Source organism: Cetorhinus maximus, chromosome 3, assembly GCF_964194155.1.
Source record: "Cetorhinus maximus chromosome 3, sCetMax3.hap1.1, whole genome shotgun sequence".
NCBI lineage: Eukaryota > Metazoa > Chordata > Chondrichthyes > Lamniformes > Cetorhinidae > Cetorhinus > Cetorhinus maximus.
In genome coordinates, this window is record NC_135881.1 from 10692230 (window position 1) to 10716930 (window position 24701).

At 51.5% G+C, this 24701-nt stretch overlaps 1 protein-coding gene across 2 annotated transcripts in view; it reads left to right on the top strand.

Annotated features, from left to right (window-relative positions):
- The window catches only part of gars1 (glycyl-tRNA synthetase 1), a 61844-nt gene that overhangs the window by 15095 nt on the left and 22048 nt on the right, over positions 1 to 24701 (top strand). Inside the window, exons 5-11 of one of the 2 annotated variants that reach the window (XM_078536412.1) lie at positions 148 to 236; positions 927 to 1003; positions 1772 to 1917; positions 2961 to 3110; positions 4821 to 4983; positions 7078 to 7242; positions 8315 to 8427. In XM_078536412.1, the coding sequence (XP_078392538.1) occupies positions 148 to 236; positions 927 to 1003; positions 1772 to 1917; positions 2961 to 3110; positions 4821 to 4983; positions 7078 to 7242; positions 8315 to 8427 (903 nt within the window). The remainder of the gene's footprint in view (positions 1 to 147; positions 237 to 926; positions 1004 to 1771; positions 1918 to 2960; positions 3111 to 4820; positions 4984 to 7077; positions 7243 to 8314; positions 8428 to 24701) is intronic. The other variant, XM_078536420.1, reaches the window with a different exon arrangement.

The following is a 24701-nucleotide window of genomic DNA, read 5'->3' on the forward strand; positions in this document are numbered from 1 at the left end:
GCATTGGTAGAGTTAATACAGGGTTGCATTTAACCCATTACTTTCAGGAGGGGCTGTTTTACAGGTTCAGAAGGCTGGTAGATTTTATGAAAGTGAGTGTGGTGTTGCAAACATTCTGGCACTGAACTTTGGTGACCTGTGTTGTAGAACCTCTGGACACGTGGATAAGTTTGCTGACTACATGGTGAAGGACCTGAAGAATGGCGAGTGTTTCCGTGCTGACCATCTGTTGAAAGGTAATGGTTTCCATCTTGTGTGCGGGCTGGGTTATGTTATGAATGCTCTGGTTGCCTGCACCTAACAGCATCTTGGGTGTACCTACACCACAGGGACTGCGAGGTTCAGGAAGGCAGCTCACCACCGCCTTCTCAAGAGCAACTAGGGATGGGCAATAAATGCTAGCCCAGCTAGCAATGCCCACATCCTGTAAATTGATAAAAAAAAGCCGTGAACTTCCAGATGCTTAAAAGCAGCATTGAGCTCTGGTTGACTCTGGCGATGGGAGATGCAGCAACAAATTGTTGGTGGCACTTTCCTTGTCTCAGTGAATTTTGGCCCTGGATATCATGGCCAGGAGGAGGCCATTTGGTCTATCATGTCTGTGCTGATCCTTTGCTAGAGCAGTTCAGAATCTAGCCCATGCTTTACCCATTGGCCACCCCACCACCCCCCCCACCACCACCACCACCACCACCACCACCACCCACCACCACTTCCCTAAAAGCCCAGTCATCCCCCTTCCTTGAAGTCCCCACCTCTTCCCCCAAAGGCCCTATCTGGGATGAGGGGCTGGTCCTATGAAGAAAGGTTGGACAGGTTGTGCCTAATACCCATTGGAGTTTAGAAGAATGAGAGGTGATCTTATTGAAACAAGATGCAATGTTGCCAGTACGAGTTTGATGACCCTTAATCATCTTCCGTTGTAGCTCATTTGCAGAAACTGATGTCTGATAAGAAATGTTCAGCAGAGAAGAAAGCAGAGATGGAAAACACCATCACTCAGGTACAAGGAACTGCTTCACTCTCCTTAATCTCAAGTTTGTTTTAGCTCCTTTTTGCCCTGCTATTTTACTCCACTCAGTAGTGTCCATTCCTGTTGGGCTATCATGTTATCACGGACCATCCTACCTAAGGTGTGCTGAGTGTCACATGTCCATTACCGGGCATCAGTGCAGCACAGTTTGGATTTACAAACATACGAATTAGAAACAGGAGTAGGCCACTCGGCCCCTCGAGCCTGCTCCGCCATTCAGTAAGATCATGGCTCTTTTAAAGATGTATTGTTGGAGCGTGGGTTTCACAAGTTTCCTTCATTTCTCCCACTCCACCCTTAATTTTTCCCCTTGCATTCCTTACCTCGAAGGGGTTCACTTCCACTGGAGCGCAGCTTACCCTGCTCTGTTGGTTTATTTGGCCACTAAACATCCTAGGGCACAGATGGAAGAAGAACAGAGTATTCTTCCCATGCCATAGGAACAGGAGAAGGCCATTCAGCCCCTTCAGATCTGCTGTGTCATTCAATGAATTGTGACAAATCTGTGAATCTCAATTCCATTTACCTACTTTGTCCCATATCCCTAACACCCTTGCCCAATAAAAATCCATCAATCTCAATATTGAAAGCTCCAATTGTCACAGCGTCTGCAGCCTTTTGGGGAATGAATTCCAGACTTCCATTAACCTTTGCACATCGTGGACGTGATGATTACACCCTCAACCAAATAGGTATCACAAAGGAATGGTAATTAATTTTGTTTATTTTCCTTATTAGCTGGATAATTACAGTCAACAAGAGTTAACGGATCTGTTTGTGAAATACAACGTCAAGTCCCCAGTCACCGGGAACGACCTATCTCCTCCCATCTCCTTCAATCTGATGTTCCAGACATCCATTGGACCAGGAGGCAACATGCCAGGGTAAGAAGCCTTTTAAGGGAATCAAGCACATGATAAAGAAATAGATGATTAGTCTGATAGATTGAGATGAGGAAGGATGGAAGGTGGCTGTAGTGGAGTACAAACACCAGCACAGACTGCTTGGGCCAAATGGCCTGTTTCTGGCTGTATGTCCTAAGTAATCCTTTTTTTATCGTTCATGGTATGTGGGCATCGCTGGCTAGGCCAGCATTAATTGCCCTTGTTCAGAGGGCATTTAAGAGCCAGCCACATTGCTGTGGGTCTGGAGTCACATGTGGGCCAGACCAGGTAAGGACAGCAGATTTCCTTCCCTAAGGATAAGTGAACCAGATGGGTTTTTACAACAATCTGCAATGGTTTCATGGTCATCGTCAGATTTTTAATTCAATATTGAGATTCAAATTTCACAGTCTGCCACGGTGGGATTCGAGCCCAGGACTCCAGAGCATTACTCTGGGTCTCTGGAATCCTAGTGCAGTGATAATACCACTATGCCACTACCTCCCCTTGTATAAAACTCACTGTGTACAGTGTAAGGACTGTACATTCCAATATACCCACTGTGTACAGTGTAAGGACTGTACTTTCCAATATACCCACCGTGAACACAGGACTGTACTTTCCAATATACCCACCGTGTACACAGTAAGGACTGTACATTCCAATATACCCACCGTGTACACAGTAAGGACTGTACATTCCAATATACCCACCGTGTACAGTGTAAGGACTGTACTTTCCAATATACCCACTGTGTACACAGTAAGGTCTGTACATTCCAATATACCCACTGTGTACAGTGTAAGGACTGTACATTCCAATATACCCACTGTGTACAGTGTAAGGACTGTACATTTCACCCAGAGTCTCTTGCGATGACCAAATGTTGTATTCAATGCGTTCACATGCAAGCCTTGGAGCAATGGACCAGAAATTGGAGGGGAGTTTATGTCAATCTGTCTGCCTCTTTTAACACAGTGAGTTTCTTTTGGTGGATTGCCACGTGGAGACTGACTTTAAACTCCCCCAGTTTATATTTACAGATACCTCAGGCCGGAAACAGCCCAGGGAATCTTCCTCAACTTTAAACGACTGCTGGAGTTCAATCAGGGAAAGCTTCCCTTTGCTGCTGCTCAGATAGGAAATTCATTTCGGAATGAGATCTCCCCGCGATCAGGGCTCATCCGTGTCAGGTAAATGACTCCCCCTCTATAATTTGTTGGGCCTTTTTTCTCTCTCTCTCTCTCTTGCTCACGCTCTTGCTCACACTCTCTCTGCTCTCGAGCTCGCGCTCGCTCTCTTGCTTTCTCTTTCACACTCGTGCTCTGTTTCACTCACTTTCTCACGCTCTCTCTCTCTCTCGCTCACGCTCTCGCTCGTGCTCTCGAGCTCGCACTCGCTCTCTTGCTTTCTCTTTCACACTCGTGCTGTCTTTCACTCACTTTCTCACTCGCTCTCTCTCTCTCTCTCTCTTTGTCCTTCATCAGTTATTTCCATGCTAGTTGAATTAAGTGTTCAATTCTGGCCTTGGTTATTGGGTAGTTTGAGGACGTTTTAAGCAGCCAGCTCATCCTTGTAGCTGGTTTTTCCACAGGAGCAAGGTGATATTTGTTTTAAAACAGAGAGAGAGAGAGACATGAGTTTTATTTATCTTCTCTCCTTTTCTGTTATACCCTGAGTGCCCATGTCATCGTCCCTGACTCCTTATAGAATGAAAGGACTAGGCTACAGACATCAGTGTGCCAGCTCTGCGCTTTTACCAGACAGCGCAATAGACAGCCCTGTCCTAATATAGAAGGGTAAGGAGCGCTTAGAATGAGGTTTTTTGGATTTTGAATGGAATTGTTTGTTAATTGTACAAATTAAGGTTAAGTGTACACAGATGGACAGTAGTCATTGGATGGTATAAAGAGACATTTATTGACACTGGTGTTGGGCACTACAGTTATGAGCTATACTTTTATAATGTTTCATTTTGTGAATAAATCTAAAACTGAGTGAAGATTGACTTCTGGCTTTCTCCTTCAGCTGGCTGCCAGGAGTTTAACATTGATTGGGTAGATAGGGAGAAACTACTTCTGCTGGTGGCGAAGTCTGGGACAAGAGGGTCATAACGTTAAAAATAAGAGCCAGGTCATTCAGTGGAGAAGTTAAGAAACACTACTTCATGCAAAGGGTGATAAAAGTGAGGAGATCTGTTCAATTAAAAGACAATAAATGCTAGCTGAATTACTGTTTAAACCTGAGACTGATAGATTATTTTAGACTGAGTATGAAGTATATGGATCCAAGGTGGGTCGATGGAGTTAACTTACAGATCATTCATGACGTTGTTGAATAGCCAAGGGGTTGAGTGGCCTTTTCCTGTTCCTCTGGCCAGCCAGCCCTTTCCGGTGATTATGTAGATGTTAAAGAAAGAACAAAGAAACAGTAGGAGGCCATTCAGCCCTACAAGGTTGCTCTGCTATTGAATTAGATCATGACTTATCCATGTCATAATGTTCATCTTCCTGCTAAATGGTCTTTGGTTGATGTTTGAAGGCACTTAATGACTGGTCTTAATGCAGGGCACGTGATCTAATTAAAGGCAGAACAGTCTCAAAGGGCTGAATGGCCTACTCCTGATTCTATGTTCCTTACCCTTACAGGGACCTAGTGGTTATAGTACTGAGCTTAAACGCCACCATGTCCCAATTGTGAAATTAGCTTCGGTAATCTGGTGATTTGTCGATTGCCTAGGTAAATCCAACAGGCTGATGAATGGCCTATCATGGTCTGGACTACATAGGTCCCACACAATATGATTGAGTCTTAATGGACAGAGAAAGAGACCTTTCTAAGTCAAAGGGGTTTAGGAAGGGAATCTTTGAGTAGTGACTCTAAATATCCCTCTTGTTATTCAGGGAATTCACGATGGCGGAAATTGAGCATTTTGTTGATCCCAATGAGAAGAATCACCCCAGGTTCGGCACTGTGGCAGACCTACAGATACTGTTGTACTCCAGCCAAGCCCAGACCAGCGGGCAGTCAGCACAAAAGATGCGACTTGGTGATGCTGTGGAACAGGTAACATTCGTGCCTGCAAATGCGCACGTTCGGGTTTGGACGAGGCAAGCTCGGATCTGTGAGAACGCCAGGCTGAGCAGCGTCCTTACACAGGAACGCCAGGCTGAGCGGCGTCCTTACACAGGAACGCCAGGCTGAGCAATGTCCTTACACAGGAACGTCAGGCTGAGCAATGTCCTTACACAGGAACGTCAGGCTGAGCAATGTCCTTACACAGGAACGCCAGGCTGAGCGGCGTCCTTACACAGGAACGCCAGGCTGAGCGGTGTCCTTACACAGGAACGCCAGGCTGAGCGGTGCCTTACACAGGAACGCCAGGCTGAGCGGTGCCTCACACAGGAACGCCAGGCTGAGCGGTGCCTTACACAGGAACGCCAGGCTGAGCGGTGTCCTTACACAGGAACGCCAGGCTGAGCAATGTCCTTACACAGGAATGCCAGGCTGAGCAGTGTCCTTACACAGGAACGCCAGGCTGAGCAATGTTTTTACACAGGAATGCCAGGCTGAGCGGTGTCCTTACACAGGAACGCCAGGCTGAGCAATGTCCTTACACAGGAACGTCAGGCTGAGCAATGTCCTTACACAGGAACGCCAGGCTGAGCGGTGTCCTTACACAGGAACGCCAGGCTGAGCGGCGTCCTTACACAGGAACGCCAGGCTGAGCGGCGTCCTTACACAGGAACGCCAGGCTGAGCAATGTCCTTACACAGGAACGCCAGGCTGAGCGGTGTCCTTACACAGGAACGCCAGGCTGAGCGGCGTCCTTACACAGGAACGTCAGGCTGAGTAATGTCCTTACACAGGAACGCCAGGCTGAGCAGCGTCCTTACACAGGAACGCCAGGCTGAGCGGTGTCCTTACACAGGAACGCCAGGCTGAGCAATGTCCTTACACAGGAACGCCAGGCTGAGCAATGTCCTTACACAGGAACGCCAGGCTGAGCGGTGTCCTTACACAGGAACGCCAGGCTGAGCGGCGTCCTTACACAGGAACGTCAGGCTGAGTAATGTCCTTACACAGGAACGCCAGGCTGAGCAGCGTCCTTACACAGGAACGCCAGGCTGAGCAGCGTCCTTACACAGGAACGCCAGGCTGAACGGCGTCCTTACACAGGAACGCCAGGCTGAGCAGTGTCCTTACCCAGGAACGCCAGGCTGAGTGGTGTCCTTACACAGGAACGCCAGGCTGAGCGGTGCCCTTACACAGGAACGCCAGGCTGAGCGGCGTCCTTACACAGGAACGCCAGGCTGAGCAGTGTCCTTACCCAGGAACGCCAGGCTGAACAGCGTCCTTACACAGGAACGCCAGGCTGAGCGGTGCCTTACACAGGAACGCCAGGCTGAGCGGTGTCCTTACACAGGAACGCCAGGCTGAGCAGCGTCCTTACCCAGGAACGCCAGGCTGAACAGCGTCCTTACACAGGAACGCCAGGCTGAGCGGTGCCCTTACACAGGAACGCCAGGCTGAGCAGTGTCCTTACACAGGAACGCCAGGCTGAGCGGTGTCCTTACACAGGAACGCCAGGCTGAGCAGCGTCCTTACCCAGGAACGCCAGGCTGAACAGCGTCCTTACACAGGAACGCCAGGCTGAGCGGTGCCCTTACACAGGAACGCCAGGCTGGACGACTTTTTAGATTGGAAAGCGAAAAAGACTCATTCCTTCAACAACTGTGTGTTGAAGACAGAGAAAAGATTTGAGTTTCTTAAAAGGGGAGGTGAACTCGATTGCGATTGGTATGTTGAGATTGTCACCAGCCCTGGGTCCAGGGGACGGGGGGCAGGTGCAGAAATGTTTGGTTTAACTAATTCACAGGGTGGGATAAGAAAAGTGGGGAACTTGGTCGAGGTCAGCCACAAACTAATCGAATGGCAGAATAGGCTCGAGGAGCTGAAACGCCTTCAGAAAATGTCCTGGGCTGCCCTGGGCGTATGGAGGGGGAAGGGGTTCAGAGGTGGAGTTCTGGGAGGCTTGTACAGATGTTGGGAGGGAGTGGGGGTTAGTATTCCAGATGCATTGCGGTGATGACCCCCTCCCAGCCCAGGACTCCGTCACTCGCGTGCTAACCAAACGTGGCCCCTTGTCTCCCACTGCAGGGGATCATCAATAACTCGGTGCTCGGATATTTCATCGGAAGGATTTACCTCTTCCTGGTAAAGGTGGGCGTGTCGGCCGGGAAGCTGCGTTTCCGGCAGCACATGGAGAACGAGATGGCGCACTACGCCTGCGACTGCTGGGACGCCGAGTCCAAAACTTCTTACGTAAGCACAGTTCCTGTTGGTGCTGCCAAGCTCAGCGGCTGAGAGAGACCCCGGGTGGGGGTGGGGGGTGGGGGGGCGAGGGGGTGGGGGCCTGGGCAGGCAGCAGAAGAGTTTTGATTCGTTTTGCCGTCTGGTTAAACAAGTGCCCCCTAACCACCTCACTTCCTGTAAGCTAAACAGTTTCATTTGTTTTTTTTTCCAAACCTCTCGAACCGCCTCTTCCTGAAAGGTTTGCCCCCTTTTGTTGGCCGGTGGGCGTCAACTGCCCTAATCGGTCAAACGGCTGTTTTCCCCAATCTCCGATATTAAAATGTTGAAAGGAGATGTGTGGAGAAGGCTGAGCAAACCCTTTTATTACACTTTCCACCAGCAACCCCCGCAACCCTGAGTTGCCCCCAGAGATTGATGTTCAATTGCTTGGACAATCCGGGGGGTTTGGCATTTACCCCAACACTGCACACCATACCCTATCAGGAGCCACTCTCAACCCCCCCCTGCTACTGTCCCGGTATTTGCTATAACTTTACCACAGTAACTCTGGTTAACTACCACACTCCCCAGTCCAGGGTGATGTCAGTTCAGATTTTCCAGACTGAGAGCAATAGAGTTTTTTTTGGAGTGAAGCTGTCGAGGGCTACAAAACACAGAAGGATCAATGGAAGTAAGGTACAGATCAGTCATCCTCAGAGTGAATAGAGGAATGGGCCCACTGGGCTGAACAGCCTACCCTTACCCACACCGCCCTGAATGAATATCTATCGGAGGCATGAGTCAAACTATATTTAGTTCTGGCAAACATAATTAGGATGATTTTTAAAATATTTTTTTCATGGGATGTGGGAGTCACTGGCTAGGCCAACACTTGTTGCCCATCCCTAATTGCCCTTGAGAAAGTGGTGATGAGCTGCCTTCTTGGTCCACTGCAGTCCATGTGATGTAGCTGCTGTAATTTAGATTTTAATGACTGACAGGAATGATTGGATAACGTATATTGCTCTCTTACACACAGACTCACTCTCACACCCTCTCTCTTCCATTCTCCTCCCTCTCTCCCTTCTCACTGTCTTTGCAGGGCTGGATCGAGATAGTTGGCTGTGCTGATCGATCGTGCTACGACCTCGCCTGTCATGCCAGAGCGACCAAAGTGCCTCTAGTGGCTGAAAAGGCTTTGAAGGAGCCCATATCCTTTACATAGCAAGTCCCACACTGAGGATTCAGTGGAGTTAGATCGCAGTGACTGTGTCCCTCTCCTCACTACAGTGGGTGTGTGAGATCGCAGTGACTGTGTCCCTCTCCTCACTACAGTGAGTGTGTGAGATCGCAGTGACTGTGTCCCTCTCCTCACTACAGTGAGTGTGTGAGATCGCAGTGACTGTGTCCCTCGCCTCACTACAGTGAGTGTGTGTGAGAGATCACAGTGACTGTGTCACTCTCCTCTACAGTGAGTGTGTGAGATCTCAGTGACTGTGTCCTTCTCCTCATTACAGTGAGTGTGTGAGATTGCAGTGACTGTGTCCCTCTCCTCATTACAGTGAGTGTGAGATCGCAATGACTGTGTCTCTCTCCTCTGCAGCGTGAGTGAGAGAGATCGCAGTGACTGTGTCCCTCTCCTCTGCAGTGAGTATGTGTGAGATCGCAGTGACTGTGTCTCTCTCCTCTGCAGGGTGTGTGTGTGTGTGAGATCGCAGTGACTGTGTCCCTCTCCTCTGCAGTGTGTGTGTGTGAGATCGCAGTGACTGTGTCCCTCTCCTCTGCAGTGTGTGTGTGTGAGATCGCAGTGACTGTGTCCCTCTCCTCACTGAGGTGAGTGTGTGAGATCGCAGTGACTGTGTCCCTCTCCTCTGCACTGTGTGTGTGAGAGATCACAGTGACTGTGTCACTCTCCTCACTGAGGTGAGTGTGTGAGATCGCAGTGACTGTGTCCCTCTCCTCTGCAGTGTGTGTGTGTGAGATCGCAGTGACTGTGTCCCTCTCCTCTGCAGTGTGTGTGTGTGTGAGATCGCAGTGACTGTGTCCCTCTCCTCTGCACTGTGTGTGTGAGAGATCACAGTGACTGTGTCACTCTCCTCACTGAGGTGAGTGTGTGAGATCGCAGTGACTGTGTCCCTCTCCTCTGCACTGTGTGTGTGAGAGATCACAGTGACTGTGTCCCTCTCCTCTGCACTGTGTGTGTGAGAGATCACAGTGACTGTGTCACTCTCCTCTACAGTGAGTGTGTGTGAGAGATCGCAGTGACTGTGTCCCTGTCCTCACTACAGTGAGTGTGTGAGATCGCAGTGACTGTGTCCCTCTCCTCTGCAGTGTGTGTGTGTGAGATCACAGTGACTGTGTCTCTCTCCTCATTACAGTGTGTGTGTGAGATCGCAGTGACTGTGTCTCCTCATTACAGTGAGTGTGTGTGAGATCGCAGTGACTGTGTCCCTTTCCTCACTACAGTGTGTGTGTGTGTGAGATCGCAGTGACTGTGTCCCTTTTCTCACTACAGTGTGTGTGTGTGAGATCGCAGTGACTGTGTCCCTTTCCTCACTACAGTGTGTGTGTGTGAGATCGCAGTGACTGTGTCCCTCTCCTCACTATAGTGAGTGTGTGAGATCACAGTGACTGTGTCTCTCTCCTCTGCAGTGTGTGTGAGAGATCACAGTGACTGTGTCTCTCTCCTCTGCAGTGTGTGAGAGAGATCACAGTGACTGTGTCCCTCTCCTCACTACAGTGAGTGTGTGAGATCGCAGTGACTGTGTCTCTCTCCTCTGCAGTGTGTGTGTGAGATCGCAGTGACTGTGTCCCTCTCCTCTACAGTGAGTGTGTGAGATCGCAGTGACTGTGTCTCTCTCCTCTGCAGTGTGTGTGTGTGTGAGATCGCAGTGACTGTGTCTCTCTCCTTTGCAGTGAGTGTGTGAGATCGCAGTGACTGTGTCTCTCTCCTCTACAGTGAGTGTGTGAGATCGCAGTGACTGTGTCTCTCTCCTCTGCAGTGAGTGTGTGTGAGATCGCAGTGACTGTGTCTCTCTCCTCTGCAGTGAGTGTGTGTGAGATCGCAGTGACTGTGTCTCTCTCCTCTGCAGTGTGTGAGATCGCAGTGACTGTGTCTCTCTCCTCTGCAGTGTGTGTGTGAGATCGCAGTGACTCTCTCTCCTCTGCAGTGTGTGTGTGTGAGATCGCAGTGACTGTCTCTCTCCTCTGCAGTGTGCGTGTGAGATCGCAGTGACTGTGTCCCTCTCCTCTGCAGTGTGTGTGTGAGAGATCGCAGTGACTGTCTCTCTCCTCTGCAGTGTGCGTGTGAGATCGCAGTGACTGTGTCCCTCTCCTCTGCAGTGTGTGTGTGTGTGAGATCGCAGTGACTGTCTCTCTCCTCTGCAATGTGCGTGTGAGATCGCAGTGACTGTGTCCCTCTCCTCTGCAGTGTGTGTGTGTGTGTGAGATCGCAGTGACTGTCTCTCTCTCCTCTGCAGTGAGTGTGTGTGTGAGATCGCAGTAGCTGTGTCTCTCTCCTCATTACAGTGAGTGTGTGAGATCGCAGTGACTGTGTCCCTGTCCTCACTACAGTGAGTGTGTGAGATCGCAGTGACTGTGTCCCTCTCCTCTGCAGTGTGTGTGTGTGAGATCGCAGTGACTGTGTCCCTCTCCTCTGCACTGTGTGTGTGAGAGATCACAGTGACTGTGTCACTCTCCTCACTGAGGTGAGTGTGTGAGATCGCAGTGACTGTGTCCCTCTCCTCTGCACTGTGTGTGTGAGAGATCACAGTGACTGTGTCACTCTCCTCTACAGTGAGTGTGTGTGAGAGATCGCAGTGACTGTGTCCCTCTCCTCACTACAGTGAGTGTGTGAGATCGCAGTGACTGTGTCCCTCTCCTCTGCAGTGTGTGTGTGTGAGATCACAGTGACTGTGTCTCTCTCCTCATTACAGTGTGTGTGTGAGATCGCAGTGACTGTGTCTCCTCATTACAGTGAGTGTGTGTGAGATCGCAGTGACTGTGTCCCTTTCCTCACTACAGTGTGTGTGTGTGTGAGATCGCAGTGACTGTGTCCCTTTCCTCACTACAGTGTGTGTGTGTGAGATCGCAGTGACTGTGTCCCTTTCCTCACTACAGTGTGTGTGTGTGAGATCGCAGTGACTGTGTCCCTCTCCTCACTATAGTGAGTGTGTGAGATCACAGTGACTGTGTCTCTCTCCTCTGCAGTGTGTGTGAGAGATCACAGTGACTGTGTCTCTCTCCTCTGCAGTGTGTGTGAGAGATCACAGTGACTGTGTCCCTCTCCTCACTACAGTGAGTGTGTGAGATCGCAGTGACTGTGTCTCTCTCCTCTGCAGTGTGTGTGTGAGATCGCAGTGACTGTGTCCCTCTCCTCTACAGTGAGTGTGTGAGATCGCAGTGACTGTGTCTCTCTCCTCTGCAGTGAGTGTGTGAGATCGCAGTGACTGTGTCTCTCTCCTTTGCAGTGAGTGTGTGAGATCGCAGTGACTGTGTCTCTCTCCTCTGCAGTGAGTGTGTGAGATCGCAGTGACTGTGTCTCTCTCCTCTGCAGTGTGTGTGTGAGATCGCAGTGACTGTGTCTCTCTCCTCTACAGTGTGTGTGTGAGATCGCAGTGACTGTGTCCCTCTCCTCACTACAGTGGGTGTGTGAGATCGCAGTGACTGTGTCCCTCTCCTCTACAGTGTATGTGTGTGAGGTCACAGTGACTGTGTCACTCTCCTCTACAGTGTATGTGTGTGTGTGTGAGATCACAGTGACTGTCCCTCTCCTCATTACAGTGTACGTGTGAGATCGCAGTGACTGTGTCTCTCTCCTCTGCAGTGTGTGTGAGAGATCACAGTGACTGTGTCACTCTCCTCTACAGTGAGTGTGTGAGATCTCAGTGACTGTGTCCTTCTCCTCATTACAGTGAGTGTGTGAGATCGCAGTGACTGTGTCCCTCTCCTCATTACAGTGAGTGTGAGATCGCAATGACTGTGTCCCTCTCCTCTGCAGTGTGTGTGTGTGAGAGATCGCAGTGACTGTGTCCCTCTCCTCTGCAGTGTGTGTGTGTGTGTGTGAGATCACAGTGACTGTGTCCCTCTCCTCACTGAGGTGAGTGTGTGAGATCTCAGTGACTGTGTCCCTCTCCTCTGCACTGTGTGTGTGAGAGATCACAGTGACTGTGTCACTCTCCTCTGCACTGTGTGTGTGAGAGATCACAGTGACTGTGTCACTCTCCTCACTGAGGTGAGTGTGTGAGATCGCAGTGACTGTGTCCCTCTCCTCTGCACTGTGTGTGTGAGAGATCACAGTGACTGTGTCACTCTCCTCTACAGTGAGTGTGTGTGAGAGATCGCAGTGACTGTGTCCCTGTCCTCACTACAGTGAGTGTGTGAGATCGCAGTGACTGTGTCCCTCTCCTCTGCAGTGTGTGTGTGTGAGATCGCAGTGACTGTGTCCCTCTCCTCTGCACTGTGTGTGTGAGAGATCGCAGTGACTGTGTCCCTGTCCTCACTACAGTGAGTGTGTGAGATCGCAGTGACTGTGTCCCTCTCCTCTGCAGTGTGTGTGTGAGAGATCACAGTGACTGTGTCTCTCTCCTCATTACAGTGTGTGTGTGAGATCGCAGTGACTGTGTCTCCTCATTACAGTGAGTGTGTGTGAGATCGCAGTGACTGTGTCCCTTTCCTCACTACAGTGTGTGTGTGTGAGATCGCAGTGACTGTGTCCCTTTCCTCACTACAGTGTGTGTGTGTGAGATCGCAGTGACTGTGTCCCTTTCCTCACTACAGTGTGTGTGTGTGAGATCGCAGTGACTGTGTCCCTCTCCTCACTATAGTGAGTGTGTGAGATCACAGTGACTGTGTCTCTCTCCTCTGCAGTGTGTGTGAGAGATCACAGTGACTGTGTCTCTCTCCTCTGCAGTGTGTGAGAGAGATCACAGTGACTGTGTCCCTCTCCTCACTACAGTGAGTGTGAGATCGCAGTGACTGTCTCTCTCCTCTGCAGTGTGCGTGTGAGATCGCAGTGACTGTGTCCCTCTCCTCTGCAGTGTGTGTGTGTGTGAGATCGCAGTGACTGTCTCTCTCCTCTGCAATGTGCGTGTGAGATCGCAGTGACTGTGTCCCTCTCCTCTGCAGTGTGTGTGTGTGTGTGAGATCGCAGTGACTGTGTCTCTCTCCTCTGCAGTGAGTGCGTGTGTGAGATCGCAGTAGCTGTGTCTCTCTCCTCATTAAAGTGAGTGTGTGAGATCACAGTGACTGTGTCTCTCTCCCCTACAGTGAGTGTGAGAGAGATCGCAGTGACTGTGTCTCTCTCCCCTACAGTGAGTGTGTGATCGCAGTGACTGTGTCCCTCTCCTCTGCAGTGTGTATGTGAGAGATCACAGTGACTGTGTCTCTCTCCTCTGCAGTGAGTGTGTGTGTGAGATCGCAGTGACTGTGTCCCTCTCCTCATTACAGTGAGTGTGTGAGATCGCAGTGACTGTGTCCCTCTCCTCACTACAGTGAGTGTGTGAGATCACAGTGACTGTGTCACTCTCCTCACTGAGGTGAGTGTGTGAGATCGCAGTGACTGTGTCCCTCTCCTCTGCACTGTGTGTGTGAGAGATCACAGTGACTGTGTCCCTCTCCTCTGCACTGTGTGTGTGAGAGATCACAGTGACTGTGTCCCTCTCCTCTACAGTGAGTGTGTGTGAGAGATCGCAGTGACTGTGTCCCTGTCCTCACTACAGTGAGTGTGTGAGATCGCAGTGACTGTGTCCCTCTCCTCTGCAGTGTGTGTGTGTGTGAGATCGCAGTGACTGTGTCCCTCTCCTCTGCACTGTGTGTGTGAGAGATCACAGTGACTGTGTCACTCTCCTCACTGAGGTGAGTGTGTGAGATCACAGTGACTGTGTCCCTCTCCTCTGCACTGTGTGTGTGAGAGATCACAGTGACTGTGTCCCTCTCCTCTGCACTGTGTGTGTGAGAGATCACAGTGACTGTGTCACTCTCCTCTACAGTGAGTGTGTGTGAGAGATCGCAGTGACTGTGTCCCTGTCCTCACTACAGTGAGTGTGTGAGATCGCAGTGACTGTGTCCCTCTCCTCTGCAGTGTGTGTGTGTGAGATCACAGTGACTGTGTCTCTCTCCTCATTACAGTGTGTGTGTGATATCACAGTGACTGTGTCTCCTCATTACAGTGAGTGTGTGTGAGATCGCAGTGACTGTGTCCCTTTCCTCACTACAGTGTGTGTGTGTGTGAGATCGCAGTGACTGTGTCCCTTTCCTCACTACAGTGTGTGTGTGTGAGATCGCAGTGACTGTGTCCCTTTCCTCACTACAGTGTGTGTGTGTGAGATCGCAGTGACTGTGTCCCTCTCCTCACTATAGTGAGTGTGTGAGATCACAGTGACTGTGTCTCTCTCCTCTGCAGTGTGTGTGAGAGATCACAGTGACTGTGCCTCTCTCCTCTGCAGTGTGTGTGAGAGATCACAGTGACTGTGTCCCTCTCCTCACTACAGTGAGTGTGTGAGATCGCAGTGACTGTGTCTCTCTCCTCTGCAGTGTGTGTGTGAGATCGCAGTGACTGTGTCCCTCTCCTCTACAGTGAGTGTGTGAGATCGCAGTGACTGTGTCTCTCTCCTCTGCAGTGAGTGTGTGAGATCGCAGTGACTGTGTCTCTCTCCTTTGCAGTGAGTGTGTGAGATCGCAGTGACTGTGTCTCTCTCCTCTGCAGTAAGTGTGTGAGATTGCAGTGACTGTGTCTCTCTCCTCTGCAGTGAGTGTGTGAGATCGCAGTCACTGTGTCTCTCTCCTCTGCAGTGTGTGTGTGAGATCGCAGTGACTGTGTCTCTCTCCTCTACAGTGTGTGTGTGAGATCGCAGTGACTGTCTCTCTCTCCTCTACAGTGTGTGTTTGAGATCGCAGTGACTGTCTCTCTCCTCTGCAGTGTGTGTGTGTGAGGTCGCAGTGACTGTGTCCCTCTCCTCTGCAGTGAGTGTGTGTGAGATCGCAGTGACTGTGTCTTTCTCCTCTGCAGTGTGTGTGTGTGAGAGATCGCAGTGACTGTCTCTCTCCTCTGCAGTGTGCGTGTGAGATCGCAGTGACTGTGTCCCTCTCCTCTGCAGTGTGTGTGTGTGTGAGATCGCAGTGACTGTCTCTCTCCTCTGCAATGTGCGTGTGAGATCGCAGTGACTGTGTCCCTCTCCTCTGCAGTGTGTGTGTGTGTGTGTGAGATCGCAGTGACTGTGTCTCTCTCCTCTGCAGTGAGTGTGTGTGTGAGATCGCAGTAGCTGTGTCTCTCTCCTCATTACAGTGAGTGTGTGAGATCACAGTGACTGTGTCTCTCTCCCCTACAGTGAGTGTGAGAGAGATCGCAGTGACTGTGTCTCTCTCCCCTACAGTGAGTGTGAGATCGCAGTGACTGTGTCCCTCTCCTCTGCAGTGTGTATGTGAGAGATCACAGTGACTGTGTCTCTCTCCTCTGCAGTGAGTGTGTGTGTGAGATCGCAGTGACTGTGTCCCTCTCCTCATTACAGTGAGTGTGTGAGATCGCAGTGACTGTGTCCCTCTCCTCACTACAGTGAGTGTGTGAGATCGCAGTGACTGTGTCCCTCTCCTCACTACAGTGAGTGTGTGAGATCGCAGTGACTGTGTCCCTCTCCTCACTACAGTGAGTGTGTGAGATCGCAGTGACTGTGTCCCTCTCCTCACTACAGTGAGTGTGTGAGATCGCAGTGACTGTGTCCCTCTCCTCACTACAGTGAGTGTGTGAGATCACAGTGACTGTGTCCCTCTCCCCTACAGTGAGTGTGTGTGAGATCACAGTGACTGCGTCCCTCTCCTCACTACAGTGTGTGTGAGAGATCGCAGTGACTGTGTCTCTCTCCTCTGCAGTGTGTGTGTGTGAGAGATCGCAGTGACTGTGTCCCTCTCCTCTACAGTGTGTGTGTGAGATCTCAGTGACTGTGTCCCTCTCCTCTACAGTGTGTGTGTGAGATCGCAGTGACTGTGTCCCTCTCCTCTGCAGTGAGTGTGTGTGTGAGATCGCAGTGACTGTGTCTCTCTCCTCTGCAGTGAGTGTGTGTGTGAGATCGCAGTGACTGTGTCTCTCTCCTCATTACAGTGTGTGTGTGAGATCGCAGTGACTGTGTCCCTCTCCTCTACAGTGAGTGTGTGTGTGAGATCGCAGTGACTGTTTCTCTCCCCTACAGTGTGTGAGAGAGATCACAGTGACTGTGCCTCTCTCCCCTACAGTGAGTGTGAGCGATCGCAATGACTGTGTCTCTCTCTCCTACAGTGAGTGTGAGATCGCAGTGACTGTGTCCCTCTCCTCTGCAGTGTGTGTGAGCGATCGCAGTGACTGTGTCTCTCTCCTCTGCAGTGTGTGTGTGTGTGAGATCGCAGTGACTGTGTCTCTCTCCTCTGCAGTGTGTGTGTGAGATCGCAGTGACTCTCTCTCTCTCCTCTGCAGTGTGTGTGTGTGAGATCGCAGGGACTGTGTCCCTCTCCTCTGCAGTGAGTGTGTGTGAGATCGCAGTGACTGTGTCCCTCTCCTCTACAGTGTGTGTGTGAGATCGCAGTGACTGTATCACTCTCCTTTGCAGTGTGTGTGTGTGAGATCGCAGTGACTGTGTCCCCCTCCTCTACAGTGTGTGTGTGAGAGATAGCAGTGACTGTGTCCCTCTCCTCTACAGTGTATGTGTGTGAGATCGCAGTGACTGTCTCTCTACTCTGCAGTGTGTGTGTGAGATCGCAGTGACTGTCTCTCTCTCCTCTGCAGTGAGTGTGTGTGAGATTGCAGTGACTGTGTCTCTCTCCTCTGCAGTGAGTGTGTGAGAGATCGCAGTGACTGTGTCCCTCTCCTCACTACAGTGAGTGTGTGAGATCGCAGTGACTGTGTCCCTCTCCTCACTACAGTGAGTGTGTGAGATCGCAGTGACTGTGTCCCTCTCCTCACTACAGTGAGTGTGTGAGATCGCAGTGACTGTGTCGCTCTCCTCACTACAGTGAGTGTGTGAGATCACAGTGACTGTGTCCCTCTCCCCTACAGTGAGTGTGTGTGAGATCACAGTGACTGCGTCCCTCTCCTCACTACAGTGTGTGTGAGAGATCGCAGTGACTGTGTCTCTCTCCTCTGCAGTGTGTGTGTGTGAGAGATCGCAGTGACTGTGTCCCTCTCCTCTACAGTGTGTGTGTGAGATCGCAGTGACTGTGTCCCTCTCCTCTACAGTGTGTGTGTGAGATCGCAGTGACTGTGTCCCTCTCCTCTACAGTGTGTGTGTGAGATCGCAGTGACTGTGTCCCTCTCCTCCGCAGTGAGTGTGTGTGTGAGATCGCAGTGACTGTGTCTCTCTCCTCTGCAGTGTGTGTGTGTGTGAGATCGCAGTGACTGTGTCTCTCTCCTCTGCAGTGTGTGTGTGAGATCGCAGTGACTCTCTCTCTCTCCTCTGCAGTGTGTGTGTGTGAGATCGCAGTGACTGTGTCCCTCTCCTCTGCAGTGTGTGTGAGATCGCAGTGACTGTGTCCCTCTCCTCTACAGTGTGTGTGTGAGATCGCAGTGACTGTATCACTCTCCTTTGCAGTGTGTGTGTGTGAGATCGCAGTGACTGTGTCCCTCTCCTCTACAGTGTGTGTGTGAGAGATCGCAGTGACTGTGTCTCTCTCCTCTACAGTGTATGTGTGTGAGATCGCAGTGACTGTCTCTCTCTCCTCTGCAGTGTGTGTGTGTGAGATCGCAGTGACTGTCTCTCTCTCCTCTGCAGTGTGTGTGTGTGAGATCGCAGTGACTGTCTCTCTCTCCTCTGCAGTGAGTGTGTGTGAGATCGCAGTGACTGTGTCTCTCTCCTCTGCAGTGAGTGTGTGAGAGATCGCAGTGACTGTGTCCCTCTCCTCACTACAGTGAGTGTGTGAGATCGCAGTGACTGTGTCCCTCTCCTCACTACAGTGAGTGTGTGAGATCGCAGTGACTGTGTCCCTCTCCTCACTACAGTGAGTGTGTGAGATCGCAGTGACTGTGTCGCTCTCCTCACTACAGTGAGTGTGTGAGATCACAGTGACTGTGTCCCTCTCCCCTACAGTGAGTGTGTGTGAGATCACAGTGACTGCGTCCCTCTCCTCACTACAGTGTGTGTGAGAGATCGCAGTGACTGTGTCTCTCTCCTCTGCAGTGTGTGTGTGTGAGAGATCGCAGTGACTGTGTCCCTCTCCTCTACAGTGTGTGTGTGAGATCGCAGTGACTGTGTCCCTCTACAGTGTGTGTGTGAGATCGCAGTGACTGTGGCCCTCTCCTCTACAGTGTGTGTGTGAGATTGCAGTGACTGTGTCCCTCTCTTCCGCAGTGAGTGTGTGTGTGAGATCGCAGTGACTGTGTCTCTCTCCTCTGCAGTGAGTGTGTGTGTGAGATCGCAGTGACTGTGTCTCTCTCCTCATTACAGTGAGTGTGTGAGATCGCAGTTACTGTGTCCCTCTCCTCTACAGTGAGTGTGTGTGTGAGATCGCAGTGACTGTCTCTCTCCTCTGCAGTGTGTGTGTGAGCGATCGCAATGACTGTTTCTCTCCCCTACAGTGAGTGTGAGAGATCACAGTGACTGTGTCTCTCTCCCCTACAGTGAGTGTGAGCGATCGCAATGACTGTGTCTCTCTCTCCTACAGTGAGTGTGAGATCGCAGTGACTGTGTCCCTCTCCTCTGCAGTGTGTGTGTGAGCGATCGCAGTGACTGTGTCTCTCTCCTCTGCAGTGTGTGTGTGTGTGAGATCGCAGTGACTGTGTCTCTCTCCTCTGCAGTGTGTGTGTGTGTGAGATCGCAGTGACTGTGTCCCTCTCCTCATTACAGTGTATGTGTGAGATCGCAGTGACTGTGTCCCTCTCCTCTGCAGTGTGTGTGTGTGTGGGATCGCAGTGACTGTGTCCCTCTCCTCTGCAGTGTGTGTGTGTGTGTGGGATCGCAGTGACTGTGTCCCTCTCCTCTGCAGTGTGTGTGTGTGTGAGATCTCAGTGACTGTGTCCCTCTCCTCTGCAGTGTGTGTGTGAGAGAGATCGCAGTGACTGTGTCTCTCTCCTCTGCAGTGTGTGTGTGTGAGAGATCGCAGTGACTGTGTCCCTCTCCTCTGCAGTGTGTATGTGAGAGATCACAGTGACTGTGTCTCTCTCCTCTGCAGTGAGTGTGTGTGTGAGATCGCAGTGACTGTGTCCCTCTCCTCATTACAGTGAGTGTGTGAGATCGCAGTGACTGTGTCCCTCTCCTCACTACAGTGAGTGTGTGAGATCGCAGTGACTGTGTCCCTCTCCTCACTACAGTGAGTGTGTGAGATCGCAGTGACTGTGTCCCTCTCCTCACTACAGTGAGTGTGTGAGATCGCAGTGACTGTGTCCCTCTCCTCACTACAGTGAGTGTGTGAGATCGCAGTGACTGTGTCCCTCTCCTCACTACAGTGAGTGTGTGAGATCACAGTGACTGTGTCCCTCTCCCCTACAGTGAGTGTGTGTGAGATCACAGTGACTGCGTCCCTCTCCTCACTACAGTGTGTGTGAGAGATCGCAGTGACTGTGTCTCTCTCCTCTGCAGTGTGTGTGTGTGAGAGATCGCAGTGACTGTGTCCCTCTCCTCTACAGTGTGTGTGTGAGATCTCAGTGACTGTGTCCCTCTCCTCTACAGTGTGTGTGTGAGATCGCAGTGACTGTGTCCCTCTCCTCTGCAGTGAGTGTGTGTGTGAGATCGCAGTGACTGTGTCTCTCTCCTCTGCAGTGAGTGTGTGTGTGAGATCGCAGTGACTGTGTCTCTCTCCTCATTACAGTGTGTGTGTGAGATCGCAGTGACTGTGTCCCTCTCCTCTACAGTGAGGGTGTGTGTGAGATCGCAGTGACTGTTTCTCTCCCCTACAGTGAGTGTGAGAGATCACAGTGACTGTGTCTCTCTCCCCTACAGTGAGTGTGAGCGATCGCAATGACTGTGTCTCTCTCTCCTACAGTGAGTGTGAGATCGCAGTGACTGTGTCCCTCTCCTCTGCAGTGTGTGTGAGCGATCGCAGTGACTGTGTCTCTCTCCTCTGCAGTGTGTGTGTGTGTGAGATCGCAGTGACTGTGTCTCTCTCCTCTGCAGTGTGTGTGTGAGATCGCAGTGACTCTCTCTCTCTCCTCTGCAGTGTGTGTGTGTGAGATCGCAGTGACTGTGTCCCTCTCCTCTGCAGTGAGTGTGTGTGAGATCGCAGTGACTGTGTCCCTCTCCTCTACAGTGTGTGTGTGAGATCGCAGTGACTGTATCACTCTCCTTTGCAGTGTGTGTGTGTGAGATCGCAGTGACTGTGTCCCCCTCCTCTACAGTGTGTGTGTGAGAGATAGCAGTGACTGTGTCCCTCTCCTCTACAGTGTATGTGTGTGAGATCGCAGTGACTGTCTCTCTCTCCTCTGCAGTGTGTGTGTGTGAGATCGCAGTGACTGTCTCTCTCTCCTCTGCAGTGAGTGTGTGTGAGATCGCAGTGACTGTGTCTCTCTCCTCTGCAGTGAGTGTGTGAGAGATCGCAGTGACTGTGTCCCTCTCCTCACTACAGTGAGTGTGTGAGATCGCAGTGACTGTGTCCCTCTCCTCACTACAGTGAGTGTGTGAGATCGCAGTGACTGTGTCCCTCTCCTCACTACAGTGAGTGTGTGAGATCGCAGTGACTGTGTCCCTCTCCTCACTACAGTGAGTGTGTGAGATCACAGTGACTGTGTCCCTCTCCCCTACAGTGAGTGTGTGTGAGATCACAGTGACTGCGTCCCTCTCCTCACTACAGTGTGTGTGAGAGATCGCAGTGACTGTGTCTCTCTCCTCTGCAGTGTGTGTGTGTGAGAGATCGCAGTGACTGTGTCCCTCTCCTCTACAGTGTGTGAGATCGCAGTGACTGTGTCCCTCTCCTCTACAGTGTGTGTGTGAGATCGCAGTGACTGTGTCCCTCTCCTCTACAGTGTGTGTGTGAGATCGCAGTGACTGTGTCCCTCTCCTCCGCAGTGAGTGTGTGTGTGAGATCGCAGTGACTGTGTCTCTCTCCTCTGCAGTGTGTGTGTGTGTGAGATCGCAGTGACTGTGTCTCTCTCCTCTGCAGTGTGTGTGTGAGATCGCAGTGACTCTCTCTCTCTCCTCTGCAGTGTGTGTGTGTGAGATCGCAGTGACTGTGTCCCTCTCCTCTGCAGTGAGTGTGTGTGAGATCGCAGTGACTGTGTCCCTCTCCTCTACAGTGTGTGTGTGAGATCGCAGTGACTGTATCACTCTCCTTTGCAGTGTGTGTGTGTGAGATCGCAGTGACTGTGTCCCTCTCCTCTACAGTGTGTGTGTGAGAGATCGCAGTGACTGTGTCTCTCTCCTCTACAGTGTATGTGTGTGAGATCGCAGTGACTGTCTCTCTCTCCTCTGCAGTGTGTGTGTGTGAGATCGCAGTGACTGTCTCTCTCTCCTCTGCAGTGAGTGTGTGTGAGATCGCAGTGACTGTGTCTCTCTCCTCTGCAGTGAGTGTGTGAGAGATCGCAGTGACTGTGTCCCTCTCCTCACTACAGTGAGTGTGTGAGATCGCAGTGACTGTGTCCCTCTCCTCTGCAGTGTGTGTGTGAGAGAGATCGCAGTGACTGTGTCTCTCTCCTCTGCAGTGTGTGTGTGTGAGAGATCGCAGTGACTGTGTCCCTCTCCTCTGCAGTGTGTATGTGAGAGATCACAGTGACTGTGTCTCTCTCCTCTGCAGTGAGTGTGTGTGTGAGATCGCAGTGACTGTGTCCCTCTCCTCATTACAGTGAGTGTGTGAGATCGCAGTGACTGTGTCCCTCTCCTCACTACAGTGAGTGTGTGAGATCGCAGTGACTGTGTCCCTCTCCTCACTACAGTGAGTGTGTGAGATCGCAGTGACTGTGTCCCTCTCCTCACTACAGTGAGTGTGTGAGATCGCAGTGACTGTGTCCCTCTCCTCACTACAGTGAGTGTGTGAGATCGCAGTGACTGTGTCCCTCTCCTCACTACAGTGAGTGTGTGAGATCACAGTGACTGTGTCCCTCTCCCCTACAGTGAGTGTGTGTGAGATCACAGTGACTGCGTCCCTCTCCTCACTACAGTGTGTGTGAGAGATCGCAGTGACTGTGTTTCTCTCCTCTGCAGTGTGTGTGTGTGAGAGATCGCAGTGACTGTGTCCCTCTCCTCTACAGTGTGTGTGTGAGATCTCAGTGACTGTGTCCCTCTCCTCTACAGTGTGTGTGTGAGATCGCAGTGACTGTGTCCCTCTCCTCTGCAGTGAGTGTGTGTGTGAGATCGCAGTGACTGTGTCTCTCTCCTCTGCAGTGAGTGTGTGTGTGAGATCGCAGTGACTGTGTCTCTCTCCTCATTACAGTGTGTGTGTGAGATCGCAGTGACTGTGTCCCTCTCCTCTACAGTGAGGGTGTGTGTGAGATCGCAGTGACTGTTTCTCTCCCCTACAGTGAGTGTGAGAGATCACAGTGACTGTGTCTCTCTCCCCTACAGTGAGTGTGAGCGATCGCAATGACTGTGTCTCTCTCTCCTACAGTGAGTGTGAGATCGCAGTGACTGTGTCCCTCTCCTCTGCAGTGTGTGTGAGCGATCGCAGTGACTGTGTCTCTCTCCTCTGCAGTGTGTGTGTGTGTGAGATCGCAGTGACTGTGTCTCTCTCCTCTGCAGTGTGTGTGTGAGATCGCAGTGACTCTCTCTCTCTCCTCTGCAGTGTGTGTGTGTGAGATCGCAGTGACTGTGTCCCTCTCCTCTGCAGTGAGTGTGTGTGAGATCGCAGTGACTGTGTCCCTCTCCTCTACAGTGTGTGTGTGAGATCGCAGTGACTGTATCACTCTCCTTTGCAGTGTGTGTGTGTGAGATCGCAGTGACTGTGTCCCCCTCCTCTACAGTGTGTGTGTGAGAGATAGCAGTGACTGTGTCCCTCTCCTCTACAGTGTATGTGTGTGAGATCGCAGTGACTGTCTCTCTCTCCTCTGCAGTGTGTGTGTGTGAGATCGCAGTGACTGTCTCTCTCTCCTCTGCAGTGAGTGTGTGTGAGATCGCAGTGACTGTGTCTCTCTCCTCTGCAGTGAGTGTGTGAGAGATCGCAGTGACTGTGTCCCTCTCCTCACTACAGTGAGTGTGTGAGATCGCAGTGACTGTGTCCCTCTCCTCACTACAGTGAGTGTGTGAGATCGCAGTGACTGTGTCCCTCTCCTCACTACAGTGAGTGTGTGAGATCGCAGTGACTGTGTCCCTCTCCTCACTACAGTGAGTGTGTGAGATCACAGTGACTGTGTCCCTCTCCCCTACAGTGAGTGTGTGTGAGATCACAGTGACTGCGTCCCTCTCCTCACTACAGTGTGTGTGAGAGATCGCAGTGACTGTGTCTCTCTCCTCTGCAGTGTGTGTGTGTGAGAGATCGCAGTGACTGTGTCCCTCTCCTCTACAGTGTGTGAGATCGCAGTGACTGTGTCCCTCTCCTCTACAGTGTGTGTGTGAGATCGCAGTGACTGTGTCCCTCTCCTCTACAGTGTGTGTGTGAGATCGCAGTGACTGTGTCCCTCTCCTCCGCAGTGAGTGTGTGTGTGAGATCGCAGTGACTGTGTCTCTCTCCTCTGCAGTGTGTGTGTGTGTGAGATCGCAGTGACTGTGTCTCTCTCCTCTGCAGTGTGTGTGTGAGATCGCAGTGACTCTCTCTCTCTCCTCTGCAGTGTGTGTGTGTGAGATCGCAGTGACTGTGTCCCTCTCCTCTGCAGTGAGTGTGTGTGAGATCGCAGTGACTGTGTCCCTCTCCTCTACAGTGTGTGTGTGAGATCGCAGTGACTGTATCACTCTCCTTTGCAGTGTGTGTGTGTGAGATCGCAGTGACTGTGTCCCTCTCCTCTACAGTGTGTGTGTGAGAGATCGCAGTGACTGTGTCTCTCTCCTCTACAGTGTATGTGTGTGAGATCGCAGTGACTGTCTCTCTCTCCTCTGCAGTGTGTGTGTGTGAGATCGCAGTGACTGTCTCTCTCTCCTCTGCAGTGAGTGTGTGTGAGATCGCAGTGACTGTGTCTCTCTCCTCTGCAGTGAGTGTGTGAGAGATCGCAGTGACTGTGTCCCTCTCCTCACTACAGTGAGTGTGTGAGATCGCAGTGACTGTGTCCCTCTCCTCACTACAGTGAGTGTGTGAGATCGCAGTGACTGTGTCCCTCTCCTCACTACAGTGAGTGTGTGAGATCGCAGTGACTGTGTCGCTCTCCTCACTACAGTGAGTGTGTGAGATCACAGTGACTGTGTCCCTCTCCCCTACAGTGAGTGTGTGTGAGATCACAGTGACTGCGTCCCTCTCCTCACTACAGTGTGTGTGAGAGATCGCAGTGACTGTGTCTCTCTCCTCTGCAGTGTGTGTGTGTGAGAGATCGCAGTGACTGTGTCCCTCTCCTCTACAGTGTGTGTGTGAGATCGCAGTGACTGTGTCCCTCTCCTCTACAGTGTGTGTGTGAGATCGCAGTGACTGTGGCCCTCTCCTCTACAGTGTGTGTGTGAGATTGCAGTGACTGTGTCCCTCTC